This window comes from Neophocaena asiaeorientalis, unplaced genomic scaffold, assembly GCF_003031525.2.
Source record: "Neophocaena asiaeorientalis asiaeorientalis breed wild unplaced genomic scaffold, Neophocaena_asiaeorientalis_V1.1 scaffold82, whole genome shotgun sequence".
Lineage (NCBI taxonomy): Eukaryota > Metazoa > Chordata > Mammalia > Artiodactyla > Phocoenidae > Neophocaena > Neophocaena asiaeorientalis.
The window spans coordinates 8,432,300-8,451,083 of NW_020173068.1; the positions used below are offsets into that span (position 1 = coordinate 8,432,300).

An 18,784-nucleotide genomic window follows, 5' to 3' on the forward strand; every position below is an offset into this window, starting at 1 on the left:
ATATAAAGCAGATAGTTAAAGAGATACAGATTCTAGATGGTTGCACAATTGCATCTCGTCACACAGAAGAGCTCAAGTGTAGTTTTTTCAATAATCTCAAAAAACTCCAGTACTTTATTAACCATTTTATGTACACTGATATTCAGTCTTGAAAACTGATAAAAACATGTCCAGAGTTTCTTATAAAGACAACGTACAAATGCTCATTTACATTCTGCACATTAATAACGATGATGAAAATGACACAGTATTCATAGCTACATAAAAATATATACAAGGATTCAAACAGACGATGTTATTTGGCTTATAACATGTGTAGATACTACACAAAAAAATGAGGATGTAATTTTCAGAAAAGTAAAATGTGACCAAAATCACTTTTCGTCTTAAAATTTAAAAATAAAATTCCTAACAATCGTAATTACTAGTTCATACTCAAATCTCAGACTAATTCAAATTAGCCACGGTTAGACATAGGTTAAGTTAAATATATATATATATATATTTTTTTGCGGTACGCGGGCCTCTCACTGTTGTGGCCTCTGCCGTTGCGGAGCACAGGCTCCAGACGCGCAGGCTCAGCAGCCATGGCTCATGGGCCCAGCCGCTCCGCAGCATGTGGGATCTTCCTGGACCGGGGCATGAACCCGTGTCCCCTGCATTGGCAGGTGGACTCTCAACCACTGCGCCACCAGGGAAGCCCCGGTTAAGTTAAATATTTGTTAAATATTTTGCATTTTAAAAAATAAGGTCTGTGGTTTAAAAAACATACATTTGATAAGATTTTCTCAAAATTAATTAAGAATGGCTTATCCATGTCCTTCCAGATTCTGGAAACTCACTAGAAAAAGTGAATACCAAACAGCTGACTCTTTGGAAAGTTGCACCCCAAGGCCCGGAAAACACCCTTAAGGGGCCCAGTGATCAAACCCTAATGGGAAACTCATAATGCACCGATGATACTGAGAACAAAGAGGGGGAAGTAATATGGCATGAGGTGACATTAATGTGGTTTTGAAAAAGGTTTCAACTATTCTTAGGGAATCAATTAGACATTGAGAATGACCAATCTCATGATAACCTCAAAAACAGTATCTCACATATTATCATGGTGCTACCTCACTAGTAGGAATATGGTTTCTAACAACTCTTTTCTGTATTTTACTCTACTGGCTTGAGAAGCAGCTTCCTATTTTGAGAATTATATGACATAATATAATCTTACATAACTAAGTTAATGGTTTGGAAAACAAAATGATAGTAGTTTTAAAAAGGAGCAAGTATCTCTTTTATCAGGTTGTGACACCAGGCTAAGAGGGCTTAGGGCTGGAAAGCAAGGAGTGGGGGTAGTACAGGGGTTCAGGTACAAATCTGCTTCTGCTCAAGGAGAGGAAGGGCACGAGAAGTGTCTGGACAACCCAGAATGGTCTTGGCACCTGGATGTGGAGCTGGGTCACCCACCACACTGGGTCAGAGACAGGCTGGGCATCCTCCTCTGGCCCATGCCAGGGAACCCAACCCCTACTCAATACTAAATTAGGAACACAAACCTCTCAAACGACACTTACCAAAAACAGATTATTCACCCTCATATTACAAAGCCCAGAAGAATAAGACATTTAATTATTTTAAAAAGTGAGCCAAAAAATTATGAGGTTTCTCCTTACTTCACCTGAAAAACCCAGGGAACAAATATTTTAACAATTCTATGACTATTAATATGTTTAAAAGGCACTTAAAACATTCCTTTACAATCCAACTCAAAATACATCTGTCAACTACATTTTGGATAAATGTAAAAAAAACCCAACTTTGGTGTAACTTTTTTTGTAACTCAGTGGTATTTACTACCTACAGGGCTGAATGTTTTGAAAGATAGAGCCCCAACTTTCTGCAAAACAACCTGAAAGTGCTTTTATCATAGAAATGGGAAGGGCACTAATGATTTGCTCTTTCACTGACAACATCCTGTAGTCGTTTAAGTAAAACGTCATCATTTTCTTGACAGAGGCGTTTGGCAGGTGATTCTGCATCACCATCGATGGCTATTGCTCGCTTCTTGGTTCTCTGCTCACCTTGCCTTATCATGTTGTTGATATCTTTCAAACTCTGTGCAAAAATAGAGGACATGTGTGAGTAAAAGGGGAAAAGGGAGAAACAGCAGCTAAGAACTAAGCTAACTGCTTTTTCCTGCCCTTTATCTGTCTATCCAAAGCTGAACACTGGGGTAGAGATTATTTTTTGAATCTAGGCCAACCTAATAAGGGTGATTAGAACTAATCTTTTCAGGTGATTTTAAAAATTGGATTTACCTTATAGCAGTAGTTTTCAAAATGTGGACATGAGACCAGAAGCAGCAGAAGCATTTGGAAACTTATCAGGAATGCAAATTCTCAAGCCTCGCCCTACACCTACTGAATCAGACATTCTGGGGGTTGGGCCCAGCAATCTATATTTTATCAAGCCTTCCAGGTGATTCTGATACTCCCTAAAGTTTGAGATCCTCCTCCTGAAGCAATGCTTTTCAAACTTTAATGTGCTTACTAATTGTCTGGGGAATCTTGTTACTACGCAGATTCAAATTCAGTTGGGCTGGTGTAAGCCTGAGAGTCTGCGTTTCTAACAGGCTCCCGGGTGATGCTGATGTTGCTGGTCTGTAAGGCAGCCTTAGAGAAGTTGCTCCTGAAAGCTGTGCATCACAACAGTCTAGGAGACCTGCCTGCCAGAGCTCTGTGATACAGGAAGTCTATGGGACAGGTATCTGTGTTCAACAAGCTCCCCAGATTCTGACCTATGACTGTGAAATCACTGCCTTACAATTCAATTGGTCCCATTTCTGATTTTATGCAAGAATTTCCTCTAAAAGTCCTCATATGAAATCAACTTCTATAAAGAAGAAATGCAAGCCTGTGCAGTATATCTCAGTCAACTTTGTTTGCTAAGCATAGCAGGAACTTAATAGATGTCTGTGGAACTAAATGAGAAACTAATGAGTTAAGGAGCTGCCATGTATTTGGACTGAGTTACAATCTGTCCCACTACAGTTTCTTCCAGTTAGTAGTGATTCTGGCTTCTGGAGACATACTGAGTGTATCTACTTGATAGCCCTTGAATTATCTGAAAACAGCAATCATGTCCCTATCACATCTTCATCATTGTATGGGAATAAAGATGGAGATAACCATAGAGCTGTCTGTGTAAGAAGAGGCCTCTGTTTTCAGACCTTTCACTATCCTGGTTGCCATCCACCAAATGAACTTTCACTTCTAAGGCCTTCCTTTACACATAGTGTTCCCCATGTCTGACCACTTGCAGGTGTTGCCTTACTGGTCCTTCTCAAGATCGTGCTCGCGCAGGGACGCACTGGGCTCTTGGAGTGAACTCCCCCGATACCACATCAATCGTAAAGGATTAAACTACCTCAACTGAATACACTGCTCTTGATCACAGGAAACTTGCCATAGTCATGGTTCATATTTATTAGCAGTAACTTTGCAAAAAAAGGGGTAAGATTAAAGATTACTAATTGGAAATCTGAAATCCAGTATTTAACACATGTACACCATTGTTTTGGAGTAAAGTGTGTGTGCAACTTACCTTAGAAGGGCTGCCATTGAACTTATAGAGCAGAGCACTCCTTGGTGTAAGGCCTGACCCATTCTTGTGTGGGGACACATAAATGGAGTGCTGCTGGGAAACGCGGCGCGGAGAGCCTGGCTGTTGCTTAATATGTGGAAAAGGAGAGAGTGGTGGAGCTTCCATCTGAAATAATACAAAAGTAAAGTTTTTATAAGATAAAAGGTTTTCTTTCTTTTTTTGAATCCCACCATTTTTATTCTGCACTATCCACCCTGTCCCACCCCAGCCCCAAGCCAGGTGAAGGGTCAACATGGAACATTTTTTTCTTTGCCATGTTTTTATTTTTAAAAAATATTTATTTATTTATTTATTTTTGGCTGCATTGGGTCTTCGTTGCTGCACATGGGCTTTTCTCTAGCTGCGGCGAGAGGGGGCTACTCTTCATTGTGGTGCATGGGCTTCTCACTGCGGTGGCTTCTCTTGTTGCGGAGCACGGGCTCTAGGCACATGGGCTTCAGTAGTTGTGGCTTGTGGGCTCTAGAGCGCAGGCTCAGCAGTTGTGGCACGCGGGCTTAGTTGCTCCGCAGCATGTGGGATCTTCCTGGACCAGGGCTCGAACTTGTGTTTCCTACATTGACAGGCGGATTCTTAACCACTGCGCCACCAGGGAAGCCCTGTTTTTATTCTTTTTTTTTTTTTTTTGCGGTACGCGGGCCTCTCACTGTTGTGGCCTCTCCCATTGCGGAGCACAGGCTCCGGATGCGCAGGCTCAGCGGCCATGGCTCATGGGCCCAGCCGCTCTGCGGCATGTGGGATCTTCCCGGACCAGGGCACAAACCCGTGTCCCCTGCATTGGCAGGCGGACTCTCAACCACTGTGCCACCAGGGAAGCCCATGTTTTTATTCTTATTGCTATCTCCTAGTTAGGAGTCAGTTATACTGTAAGAGGTTATTTATGGCTGAAGAAAATCAAAAAATGGTTCATTAACCCTTGTTTTTCAACAATTGCTAATAGATAAACTAAAATTTATTTTCCTGGATCTTTCAGGAAATTCTGAAGAATTCTGAGCAAGACACCAGAAGCAGTAAGCCAGGAGCATAGGAACCTTATGTCAATGCTCAGAAAGTGGAGCAAAGAGTAATCTATGTCCTAACACTTGCAATAAGAATCTCTCTCCACACGCACATACAACCAAATTAGTAGCACAGAAAATAAAAGAGAGGCAGAGCATTCTGTGGGCCAGCAGGATAAGCCCAATATGGAACAAATCTCTTAATGAAATGGTTAAGACTTTATACTGAAATGCAAAAGATTTAGAGATAAAGCGAGAAGGGACTCACTTTTAATAATCTATACAATGTTTCTATTCCAAGAATGGAGATGACTCCTTAATTAATATTTCATTCATCATCTTTAGTTGAAGCTAGGAAAACTAGTTTTGTTTTTGTTTTTTTTTTTTGCGGTACTCGGGCCTCTCACTGCTGTGGCCTCTCCCGTTGCGGAGCACAGGCTCCGGACGCGCAGGCTCAGCGGCCATGGCTCACGGGCCCACCGGCTCCGCGGCATGTGGGATCTTCCCGGACCGGGGCACGAACCCGTGTCCCCTGCATCAGCAGGCGGACTCTCAACCACTGCGCCACCAGGGAAGCCCTAGTTTTGTTTTTTAATTGGCTGATAATAGAGATATTCACAGTATAGCACATGGTGCGGGTGGTGGAACTGAGGGAACAGAATGAGTAGTCATGGCTTCTGAGGATAATCATAGACCATATTCCTTGAAAGGGACAAAGACAGAAATATAGAGAGATACATAGACACATATATGGCTACTGCCTGGATGCAGCTTCTACTAGATTCCTCTTTCTTATAACTGAAGTCTGGTCTCCTGTGAACCATCTTCAGCTTATACACTGATAATACTTTCAAAGGCCTGCTGGTACTGTCAAATCTAGAGTCTGAATAAAAATTTCTTAGTGTTGCTTCTATTATTGATTCAAGCCTATTTATTTCCTTTTCTTTTTATCTTGAGAAAAACACTTATCTCAGAGATATAACAATAGGAATCAAAAACAAAGGAAAAAACCACCAGAACTGTTTTCATTTTTCCATGTTCCCATCTAGTCCTTGCCCATATGCATCCATAATTTCTAACAACATAATCACAGTGTGGATAAAATTTCCATGATTTCCTCTGGTCTCTGTTGTATCACAGCCTTAATCACTCTAATTACTAGTATGTTTTCTCCTATAAAATGTATCAGTAAGGTTTTAGCTTTGAAACACTTACTAGCAAAATAAACTCATAGTAATCCAATTATGAGTACAGATGTTAATAAAGTAGTAAAATATAAAACATACCACATGGTCCTGATTTGACAAGTCGTATTTCAATGCAAATGACTTCACTCTTCCTACATATATTGTGTTGTAAAATTTGATAAGATCACCTCTTTCCTCTTTCACTGGTCCACTCGAACAGTCAGGTGTTTTTGTAGCATCTTCCAAATCTGTTAAAAGAATTCAGTGTTGTACAATGTAATATTACTCAGCCATAAAAAGGAATGAAACCGAGTCATTTGTAGTGAAGTAGATGGACCTAGAGTGTGTCGTATAGAATGAAGTAAGTCAGAAAGAGAAAAACAAATACTGTATATTAACGCATATATATGGAATCTAGAAAAATGGTACTGATGAACCTCGTGGGAGGGCAGGAATAAAGATGCAGATGTAGAGAACAGACTTGAGGACACAGTGGGGGAAGGGGAGGCTGGGACGAAGTGAGGGTAGCATTGACATATATACACTACTAAGCGTAAATTAGATAGCTGCATATAGCACAGGGAGATCAGCCCGGTGCTTTGTGATAACCTAGAAGGGTGGGGTAGGGAGGGTGGAGGGAGGCTCATGAGGGAGGGGATATGTGTATACATACAGCTGATTCACTTTGTTGTACAGTAGAAACTAACACAACATTGTAAAGCAATTATAATCCAACAAAGATGTAAAAAAAAAAAAAAAAAAAAGAGTTCAGTGTTGTGATAGGTGTACCTTAATCTATAAGTTGGCGATTTGAATCACAACTCTCTCTACAATATAAAAGGAAAAAAACCAAATAAACCCACATCTTTATGTAAGACAATTAATGTTTTTAGAAAAGGTTCAGAAATCCATCTATATTATGGATAAATTAAATTGGAATCATAGAAATGCAAACACGTAAACTTAAGCTGGTACTCTATTCTCTAGATATCACTTCAGCAAGAATGTTTTCACAACCCTACCTTTTGAGCTCACTGTCACCGGTAGCTCTTAGAGGGGCACCAGCCCTGGGTTGAAGTTTAACTAAACTGAGCTTCAGAGTATGGGTAGCAGTGGCAAACCCTGAGTTTCAGATAACAAAAGCCTGCAGATATTCATATTGACTCTTTGTAAAAGGTGGAAAGACTCTAAAAGGTAAAGTGTATCCTCATAGTTTAAGGAAGAAGCAAGGTGAATTGCTTATGTTTATTTTTCTGCAAATACATGGCAGGTGACAGGTGTTCAAAAAGTCTTATTTTCCCACGCACAACAGGAACCTTATAGTGTTGTCTATAACTGGCATCCTCAGTTGTAAAATGATAGCTTGCCCCAAGGTGCTTTCCTGTTTATTACTGTAATTCTGGAGTAGCTTGTGACACCAGGCAGAACTTTATGCTATTCTTTTTTGGGAAAGAGTATTACAAACCATCTTCTCCTTGTACCTACAAGAATCATCTATGCACAGGAGCTAAGAAAACTACCAGCGATTAAAAAGAATTCAACATGTGAAAAAACTTTATTTTCAATACTGAAAACATGGGTAGAAACATGCTTCCACCTTTGGAAAACCAGAAAAACTCAAACATGGTCCAAGGGCCAGGCAGCCACAGGGAACCTCCATAGGGATCTCCATTTGGATGTCTTTTTTACTCTTGCTATTTTTGCAGCATCTTAATAGGGCAGAAAAAAGCTATGTGATCAAATAAGTTGAAAAAATGTTGCATAGTAGTATATCCTCCTCTTAGGAATTCAGAATACATGTTAGTATATTAAAGGTTCTGAGAACTTTTGCAATTAGAAAAAAACACATGTTCACTTTAATTTCATACTTCTCAAATTTTCTACGTACAGTCGCTCTTCCCCATAACAGTTACTACCATCCTGGGGGACACTGTCCCGAGGCAGTAAACAATGGCTTAATAACAGCTGTTGTAGGTTATTCTTGTTATACAGATAAATTAAAATTATTATATGTCCTCCTTGGATTAGAAATTTCTGGAGGCAGTTACTTCTTCATGTTTCTGTGTTATTCCATTTCCAGTTGTTAATAGTTACGTAAGGTAAGGAGCTATACTTAATTTGAAGGAACCAAACATTTAAAACTCTCTGGGACCTTGGATTCTAACTAAACGTGATTTTATTTAGCTATTTTCATTTAGCTGTTTAGTATTTTTTCATTTCAAAACAGAAAACAAGATGTCAGTTGTCCTTTAAGCAGGAAAAAGATCTCTACCTTCCCACCTCTTTAAGGACTTTAGCACTCAGAAATCAAAGCCTCAGTAGGCCGGTGACCATCTTACCACATATACGTTAGGAGATGGAACTTAGGAACATGACTGGGAAAGAGAATGAGATCTCCCTGCCTGGTGCTATAATTGTTTCAAATCTGTTTCCCCTCAGAGGGCAGGAGGGACCTCTGCCTAACATAATTTGAGGCACATAGTATACATTTGATATACTTCATGAAACGAACCAATGAACTATTATGGTTTCATAATTTTCCCTACTGTTCCCATGAATAAGAGGAATGTCTTTTTTGGATTATCATACAACACTGTTAAACAATTAAAATGTGGTTTTATATAAACTACCAGTGAATGAGACTAGCACTTAGAAAAAAGGAGATATTATCTGCAGAGCTCCAGAGAGACATGCTGAAATTTTTAGCCTGGATCTCTGGCTTCAGAATTTTCCAAGGATCTGAAGTGAAAGTGGGAAGGGAGAAGGCAAATTACCCCAGGGCTGCAGGTGGCCAACAACTGCAACCATAATACATGCTTAAGCTTATATCCCAGGACAATATAAATGCATTCAGGGGAAAAGACATTGAGGGCACCGTAGATACCCATTTCTCAGGGGAACTGGTTTCAGAGGATGGGCACGCCCAAATTGTTTGGGATGCACAAATTAACGAAACCCCCATCCATCACCCCCAGAGGAGCTGCTCAAGTGACTGATGCTGGTTTCTTTGTATAGTGTCATTAGGCTTCAGTCTGAGAAGAGGCAGAAATAGTGATTCTTACCACTTAAAAATGGAGAAAGTAAAGAAGAAAAATTATTTTAAGATGAAGGTAAGAAAGAAGATCACAATTTATTTATAAATTCAAGGGTCAGGTTGAGATATGATGGGCTTGATCAGCACAGCAGCACTCCCCTGGAGTAAGCATTTAGTATTTATTTTATATTTCTCCTACCACGTCCTTCCTTACCGTTTCTGCTCCTCACCGTTAACAGTGTGCAGTAAATATTTCAGACTGGCTTTCGGATTGAGAGGGCAGTGCCATTTAGCTCCAGTTATGCAAGAGCCACTGACCACAGACGAATTCAAAACTACTACAGTGGTTTTAGACTGTTTTGGAAGTTTCTCATGAGCTCTAAAGGGCATCATTATAATCTAAAACCAAGTAAATCTTGTTTAGATTAAACAGTCTAGAAAGAAAATGTGCTCCATCCATATCTTGGTTGTCTATCTGGTGACTATAAAATAGTTTTAATGTGAATAAAGTCACTTAATTATCAATTTGCAGTTATCTATGTTATACATCTCACATGGAAACAGAATTTTTGTCCCTTGAGAGGATTTGCTTTAACTGTTTTTGTGTGTGTGACCTAGTTTTCAACATTTAAAGGATTTTATGTAAGGAATATAGCCTTAGAAAAATTAGCTTAAAAAAAAAGACATTTAAAGAACCATATACTCATGAATAAAATACAATAAATTTTATATTGCTTATAAACAAAATAATAAATAATAACTACTACTTACTGAGGCCTTACTATGACCAGGCCTTGTATTAAACACCACACACATGCATCCTTTTTTTTTTAATTCTGAAAACAAGCCTCTGAGGAAGTACTGTAAAGTTTTCAATTTACTGTCATACATTTGGGCATTATGTTTGTGTTACTTAGATTAAGCTATAATCTGGGTCTCTCAAATGTTCTAATCAAGAATGCCAGTCTGGGGACTTCCCTGGTGGTCCAGGGGTTAAGACTCTGTGCTCCCGATGCAGGGGGCCTGGGTTTGATCCCTGGTCAGGGAACTAGATTCCCCATGCCACAACTAAAAAAGATCTCACATGCTGCAATGAAGATACTGCGTGCCGAAACTAAGACCCAGCGTGGCCAAGTAAATAAATAAATATTAAAAAAAAAATGCCAGTCTGGGGTGCTCTGCTAATATGATAATGAATGCACAGTCCATGAGTATCCAGCTGGTGTTTTAATCAGGAAGCTCATTCTCCACAGGTGGCTACTATAAGGGCTTCTGTTAGGCATATCTCCATCAATGACCAATGCTCAACATCACTAATTATTAGAGAAATGCAAATCAAAACTACAATGAGGTATCACCTTACATGGGTCAGAATGGCCATCATCAAAATATCTACAAACAGGGTTTCCCTGGTGGCACAGTGGTTAAGAATCTGCCTGTCAATGCAGGGAACAAGGGTTCCAGCCCTAGTCCAGGAAGATCTCACATGCCGCGGAGCAACTAAGCCCGTGTGCCACAACTACTGAGCCTGCGCTCTGGAGCCTGTGAGCCACAACTACTGAGTCCACGCACCTAGAGGCCATGCTGTGCAATAACAGAAGCCACCGCAATGAGAAGCCCGCGCACCACAACGAAGAGTAGCCTCCGCTCACCTCAACTAGGGAAAGCCCATGCACAGCAACAAAGACCCAATGCAGCCAAAAATAAAATAAAATAAAGAAAAAACAAAAAAAAAACCCACCATTCACTTAAAAAAAAATCTACAAACAATAAATGCTGGAGAGGGTGTGGAGAAAAGGGAACCCTCTTGCACTGTTGGTGGGAATGTAAATTGGTACAGCCACTATGGAGAACAGTATGGAGGTTCCTTAAAAAACTAAAAATAGAACTACCATATGACCCAGCAACCCCACTACTGGGCATATACCCAGAGAAAACCATAATTCAAAAAGACACATGCACCCCAATGTTCACTGCAGCACTATTTACAATAGCCAGGACATGGAAATAACCTAAATGTCCATCAACAGAGGAATGGATAAAGAAGATGTGGTACATATATCCAATAGTATATTACTCAGCCATAAAAAGGAATGAAAGTGGGTCTTATGAAGAGACGTGGATGGACCTAGAGACTGTCATACAGAGTGAAGTAAGTCAGAGAGAGAAAAACAAATATCGTATATTAATGTATGTATGTGGGATCTAGAAAAATGGTATAGATAATCTTATTTGCAAAGCAGAAATAGAGACACAGATGTACATAACAAGTGTATGGATACCAAAGGGGAAAGGGGGGTGGGTAGGATGAATTGGGAGATTGGGATTGACATATATAAACTACTGATACTATGTATAAAATAGATAACTAATGAGAATCTACTGTACAGCTCAGGGAACTCTACTCAATGCTCTACTGTGACCTAAATGGGAAGGAAATCCAAAAAAGGGGAGATATATGTATACACATAGCTGATTCACTTTGCTGTACAGTAGAAACTAACAAAACACTGTAAAGCAACTATACTCCAATAAAAATTAATTAAAAAAAATAAAACTGCATTAAAAAAAAACTTAGGAATAAACCTCACCAAGGAGGCAAAAGACTTACATGCTGAGAACTACAAAACATTCATAAAGGAAACTGAAGATGATTCAAAGAAATGAAAAGATATCCCATGCTCTTGGATTGGAAGATTTAATATGGTTAAAATGACATGGTACCCAAAGCAAATATTACATCTATAGATGTAATACGATCCCTATCAAATAACCCATGAATTTTCCACAGAACTAGAATAATCCTAAAATTTATATGGAACCATAAAAGACCCAGAATTGTCAAAGCAATCCTGAGGAAAAAGAACAAAGCAGGAGGCATAACCCTCCCAGACTTCAGACAATACTACAAAGCTACAGTAATCAAAACAGCATGGTACTGGCACAAAAACAGACATATGGATCAATGGAACAGAACAGAGAGCCCAGAAGTAAACCCACACACCTATGATCAATTAATCTTCAACAAAGGAGGCAAGAATATACAATGGGGAAAAGACAGTCTCTTCAGCCAGTGGTATTGGGAAAGCTGGACAGCCACATGCAAACCAATGAAGTTAGAACACACCCTCACAGCATACACAGAAAAACCCCTCAAAATGGCTTAAACACTTAAATTTAGGACATGACACCATAAAGCTCCTAGAGGAGAACATAGGCAAAACATTCTCTGACATAAATCATACCAATGTTTTTTTAGGTCGGTCTCCCAAGGCAATAGAAATAAAAGCAAAAATAAACAAAGGGGACTTAATTAAACTTATAAGCTTTTGCAGAGCAAGGGAAACATAAACAAAAAGACAATGTATGGGGAATTCCCTGGCAGTCCAGTGGTTAGGACTCTGCGCTTCCACTGCAGGGGGCACGGGTTCGATCCCTGGCTGGGGAACTAAGACCCTACAAGCTACGCAGCACAGCCAAAAAAAAAAAAAAAGTCTACAAATAAAAATGCTGGAGGGGGTATGAAGAAAAGGGAACCCTCCTACACTGCTTGTGGGACTGTAAACTGCTGCAGCCACTATGGAAAACAGTATGGCAGTTCCACAAAAAACTAAAAATAGAGTTGCCATATGATCCAGCAATCCCACCCCTGGGCACATATCCAGACAAAACTATAATTTGAAAAGATACATGCACTCATATGTTCATTTACAATAGCCAAGACATGGAAACAAGCTAAATGTCCATCGACAGATGAATGGATAAAGAAGATGTGGTATATAGACACAATGGATTATTACTCAGCCACAAAAAAGAATGAAATAATGCCATTTGCAGCAACATGGATGGACCTACAGATTATCATACTAAGCAAAGTAAGTCAGAAAGAGAAAGACAAATACCATATGATATCACTTATATGTGGAATCTAAAATATGACAGAAATGAACATATCTACAAAACAGAAACAGACTCACAGATGTATAGAACAGATTTGTGGTTGCCAAGCGGGGGTGGGGGAGGGAAGGATCGGGAGTGGAATTAGCAGATGCAAACTATTATATGTAGGATGGATAAATAACAAAGTCAGATGCAAACTACTGTATGTAGGATGGATAAATAACAAAGTCCTACTGTGTAGCACAGGGAAATATATTCAATATCCTATGATAAACCATAATGGAAAAAAATATGAAAAAGAATATACATATGTATTAAAAATAAAAAAGATTGATTAACATATTTGAGACACTACCCACAACAGCATGATAGACATGAGAGATCCAGTGAGGTCTGTGGGGCTTTACTATTACGAATGATGCCCAGGCCTGAGCTCTGATGCATGTTGTTTGCTTGATCTTGGCTTTAAGTTTAACAGAATCCTGCTCTGGAATCTTGGTATCTACTTTGAGTGAACCTTTTATGTGAGGAGGTGGTTGGTCAGGTGGCATAGGATGCATAAACTGTGTGTTTTTTAAAATAGTAATTATTTTATTCCTAATTATGAATTTGTTTATAGAACCAGAACTCTTCTTCCCAAGGTGGTGTTCTTTGGTGTGTCCAAGTCTAGGTCATAGCATCTAGCCACAGCTCCAGGCACTGGAACTTGTCTTATCCGAACACAGACTTGCGAGACTGTATCCTCCTCAATAACTTTGTCCCTTTTTTGGTGCCGGAATTCCTCAGTCTATTATCACTGGATACTCTCCCTGCTCTGTGCCATCACCACTGGACAGGATCTTAAGAATGGTTTTTTGTTTGCCTGCTAATAAATATCTAGTTAATAAATGTATATAAAACAGAACTGGACCTGAAACCTTTATGTTGTAGAGAGGGTAGCTAACCTTCAGTTACCTCAAGTTTTATCATCAAACTTATCAAATTCTGTCTTGAACTTCACTGCTCCTTGTATCCCAAACACTCACTAGCAGTTACTTTGTTTCTCAGAGAACACAGTTTCCCAGCTAACCTGATACCTGGTTTTGCAAGGACAGAAAAACCACCCAGGACAGGTGAGCAACATGTATAACAAAAATAGGTAGGTTTTTTTTTTTTTGTATTTTGTCAGGTTTACTTCCTAATGTACTTCTTCTCATTGCCTTGAAAAGGCTCAGGGATAATTTATCTATGTAAAAAGAACTGAGTTTGGCCTGTGTAAGCTTAGATGGGATCAGATTCTAGGACATTATTATTCAAGAATTTTTTTGTTAAGATCTTAAAAGTTCAGATCCCAGTAGACACCATAATGATCATGGATATTTGGGTAATTAAAAAAAAGTGTCTTTGACCCAGTCAATTTTCTCTAAGAATTTACCCTAAGGATATGGACCAAAGATCAACCTACAATGATGTTCCTCACAAAGCTGTGTATAATTGGAAACAACCTAAAAGTCCCACACTTTGAAATTAAATAAATTACAGTACTTATATACACATGTACACATATATATACATTAAGTGATGGAAAGTGAGACAAGGAAAAGGAGACAGATGAGACAAGGAAAAGAGATGGGCTGAAAAGGCATTTTTACAACTTATCAACATATGAATACTGAACATTTGATTCTTCTTTCTTTCAAAAAAATTACTAGTGCCTGAAGTCTTAGCATGATGGTAGTAACAAGGTGGCGACCTTGCTTTTGCTGATGGTGGCAGAATACCTATACACTTATTAATGAACAGGACATTTCCTTAATGTTCTCCACAGGCAAATCACTGACAGCTATCTTACTTTCCCTGTCATTCAGATTTAGTTTTGAATTTTATTGTCTTTTATGAGTTTTTATTAATGTGTATAAGTATACTAGAAAACTTCTAAAACACAGTTAACATGGGATAAATTAATGGTTTCAATACACAACTTCTGTGGAGGGAGGTACCTGACCCATACTTATCTCAAAGTCATTTGCTTCTTTCCAACACATGCATTATCCACCCCACCTACACAATTAACTCCAGGACATCCACTGTATTATGTACAATGTAACCAATAGTGTACTACGTATAGAATCTTAAATTGGGCAACTTACCACAATCTGTCATTTCAAAATCACCATTTAGGTTTTTATTGTATGTCACAACTTCTCTTGGAATACTTTTCAACAGTACACTTCTGTAAACCTATATAGATCAGAGGGGACAAAAAGGACTGCTGAGTCACAAAGAGGCACAGGTTAAGCAAAACCAAAATAAGGACAAGATATCAAGTCAATTAAAAAGTATTTGTCTGTATGGGTGATAATCAAGGGCAAGATGTTAGTAGCCCTTGGTAAATGCAGATTACGGCAAACATCTTAGAAGAGGGGATACTGAAGCAGAGCTTACCACCTGAAATATAACCACTGCAGAAGGTTACAAAATAGAAGAATTAAGTAAGGAGCAACTAAACACTGATGAGCAGATTTTGCCAAATAAAAGCAGCTTAAAAGATATGAACCTATTCCTTCTTCTTTTTAATTTCTTATATGAGACTCATTTGATCTCACTGGGGCTTGTTTTCCTGCTCCCATCCCACGCCCATCTCCTTTCACATGGCCACATGAAAATCTGTTCCCCTCCCTGCCCCTAAACTGTTTTTAACCTCCAAGGTAGCTGAAAGGAATGATCCATTCCCCCTCATCCTATGGATATCGGTATTGAGAGAATATTTAGGAAGCTGTGGCTTAAACCATTTTTGACCCACATTAACTTAATGATCTTAAGGGATACTCTGAACCTCTCTAAGCTCTGTTCCTAAGGGATTTTTCTGAAGAGGCCTGGAAACCAGGCCTCTTCCACCCTGTCACAGGATGTAAGAAATGCCTATACTTGGCTCTTCTAATATCTCTATATTGCTAACAGTGTATTTGGGGCTTAAGTTAAGAAGTGAAACTATCTGTGGGGCTCTGATAGAAGGGGGTATGGCTACTGGTACTGGGGCCAGGGATATCTGAGCTACCACATTTCTCTTTCTGTCTAAGGTGGCAGATCACTGGGCCAGAGAAGAGGCCATTATGCTCCTTTAGAGCAGAGCAATCAGGTTCTTGAATGACCAAGGCCTTAAGGTAACCTAATCCTGTGTTCTTCAGCTACAATAATAACAATAATATAGAGCTAACAGTTATTAAATGCTTACTATGTGCCAGGTCACGCTAACATTTTATATTTCCATGACTGAAAGGCTGTACAGAATTCTCACCAGGGCTATTATATCAGAAATGCCTGATATCTATTCAAAGATGCAAATATTAAGATTATTATCAGATGGAAAAAGAAGCTAGACTTAAGTTAATATATCCTCAAATTTCACTGGATTTAAACATCATCAGAGAATCAACTCTTATACGATTAAAGAATATTATTATTATAAATATTTTTCATTAGTGAAAAATGTCCCTACTCAAATAAATGAACAAATGGAATAAGAGAACGTGTGAGAAGTATATGCATATATAATATATAGGGACTTCCTTGGTGGTGCAGTGGTTAAGAATCCGCCTGCCAATGCAGGGGAAACGGGTTCGATCCTTGGTCCGGGAAGATCCCACATGCCGTGGAGCACCTAAGCCCGTGCGCCACAACTACTAAGCCTGTGCGCTAGAGCCTGTGAGCCAACTACTGAAGCCCGTGTGCCTAGAGCCTGTGCTCCGCAACAAGAGAAGCCACTGCAATGAGAAGGCTGCACACCGCAACGAAGAGTAGCCCCCACTTGCCGCAACTAGAGAAAGCCCGTGTGTAGCAATGATGACCTAATGCAGCCATAAATAAATAATAAAGAAATAAAGAAATAATATAGATTAGTCAGAAACAGCAAGATTTTTGGCTTCCACTGAAACTGTTTTTTAATTAAAACTGTCTCGAGTTTAATGGTGTCCATTAAACCAAAAAATCTATAGTAAAACTAGAAAAGAAGTTTACCTTTTACATGACTTGTCAGCAGAGAAATAGTACAAATCTATTTTGGGACAGGAGGAAAAATAATGTAACTCACATGACTATTAGCTTGAGGCTGATTCCTATAACTTTTCATTATTTCTTGAAAAGTTCTTTCTTCTTTTGTTACCTAAGGAAAATAAGAACTGCATTTATCAACTGCTTTTAAAAGAAAAATGGCTCTGAACAAAAACTTCAATTACAGATTAGCATTGAGAGCAGTCTTGCAGAAAGCCATTAACCCCAGGCCACTCAATAACTAAAATCCACTACCATTTATGACTTTTACTACCTTAAAAGTTCAGGTCTGGGGACATCCCTGGTGGCGCAGTGGTTAAGAATCCGCCTACCAATGCAGGGGACACGGGTTCGAGCCCTGGACCGGGAAGATCCCACATGCCGTGGAGCAACTAAGCCCATGCACCACAACTACTGAGCCCATGTGCCACAACTACTGAAGCCCATGTGCCTAGAGCCCATGCTCCGCAACAAGAGAAGCCACTGCAGTGAGAAGCCCGAGCCCCGCAGCGAAGAGTAGCCCCCGCTCACCGCAACTAGAGAAAGCCCACATGCAGCAACGAAGACCCACTGCAGCCACAAATAAATAAAAAGTAAAATAAAATAAAAAAAAAAAAAGTTCAGGCTTTGTGGCCTGTGGGGACTCAGCTAATAGTTTCATTAATCAAAAGCACTAAGATTGCTATGGTATAACTACCAAAAATGCATTTCTTTATAAAAAAGAATGATATAAGAAAACTCAGATCTGCTGAATCCCTTGCAGTCTCCAGTTGTATTAGTTTTTAAGTACTTATTTAAAATTAACCACATACTAAAGGATAGAAAATGTCTTGTGATTCACAATAAGACAGAGGTTATTACAGGATTAGGCTTTTAATAGTTCAGAACAGACTGTAGGGTTTTAACACTTAGAAAAGTCACAGTGGTGGCCAAAAGAAAGAAAATAAATTAGTGATCCATAAAGGAATCCCTTCTAGTCTATTTATTATCACAGAGTTCACTTAAATTACTCTTTTCTTCTCCTTCACTGTCCATTAGCACTAAACCTGTTCTCCATATTGATGTTCTCCACAGAAATGGCAAAGCCTGAGCTATGGTAGTTTTCAAAAAAACACAAATGATTAGTTAAGACGGCAGACAGCAGAAGCAAGAAGAACTACAATCCTGCAGCCTGCAGAATGGAAACCGCAATCACAAGAAGTCAGACAAAGTGAAACAGCAGAGGAATATGTCCCAGATAAAGGAACAAGATAAAACCCCAGAAGAACAGCTATAAGTGAAGTGGAGACAGGCAACCTTTTGGAAAAAGAACTCAGAAAAATGATAGTGAAGATGATCCACGATCTCAGAAAAAGAACAGAGGCAAGGATAGAGAAGATGCAAGAAATGTTTAACAAAGACCTAGAAGAATTAAAGAACAAAGAAACAGAGATGAACAATACAATATCTGAAATGAAGAATACACTAGAAGGAATCAATAGCAGAATAACTGAGGTGGAAGATTGGATAAGTGACCTGGAAGACAGAATGGTATAAATCACTGCCGTGGAACAGAATAAAGAAAAAAGAATGAAAAGAAATGAAGACAGTCAAAGAGACCTCTGGGAAAACATTAAATGCATCAACATTCACATTATAGGGGTCCCAGAAGGAAAGAGAGAGACAGAAAGGACCTAAGAAAATCTTTGAAGAGATAACAGCTGAAAACCTCCCTAACATGGGAAAGGAAACAGTCACCCAAGTCCAGGAAGGGCAGAGAGTCCTACGCAGGATAAACACAAGGAAGAACACACCGAGACACAGAGTAATCAAACTGACAAAAATTAAAGAAAAAATACTAAAAGCAACAAGAGAAAAACGACGAATAACATACAAGGGAACTTGCATAAGGTTATCAGCTGACTTCTCAGCAGAAACTCTGCAGGCCAGAAGGGAGTGGCATGATGTATTTAAAGTGATGAAAGGGAAGAAACTACAACCAA

At 39.2% G+C, this 18,784-nt stretch overlaps 1 protein-coding gene across 3 annotated transcripts in view; it reads right to left on the reverse strand.

Moving 5' to 3' along the window:
* Positions 1 to 653: 653 nt before the first annotated feature.
* RBL1 (RB transcriptional corepressor like 1) overlaps positions 654 to 18,784 on the reverse strand; it is a 70,926-nt gene continuing 52,795 nt past the window's right edge. For all 3 annotated transcript variants that reach the window (XM_024743134.1, XM_024743135.1, XM_024743136.1), the window contains exons 18-22: positions 16,843 to 16,914; positions 14,903 to 14,993; positions 5,939 to 6,087; positions 3,598 to 3,762; positions 654 to 2,109 (exon numbers count right to left, since the gene is read on the reverse strand). In XM_024743134.1, the coding sequence (XP_024598902.1) occupies positions 1,939 to 2,109; positions 3,598 to 3,762; positions 5,939 to 6,087; positions 14,903 to 14,993; positions 16,843 to 16,914 (648 nt within the window). In that variant the 3' untranslated portion in view covers positions 654 to 1,938. The remainder of the gene's footprint in view (positions 2,110 to 3,597; positions 3,763 to 5,938; positions 6,088 to 14,902; positions 14,994 to 16,842; positions 16,915 to 18,784) is intronic.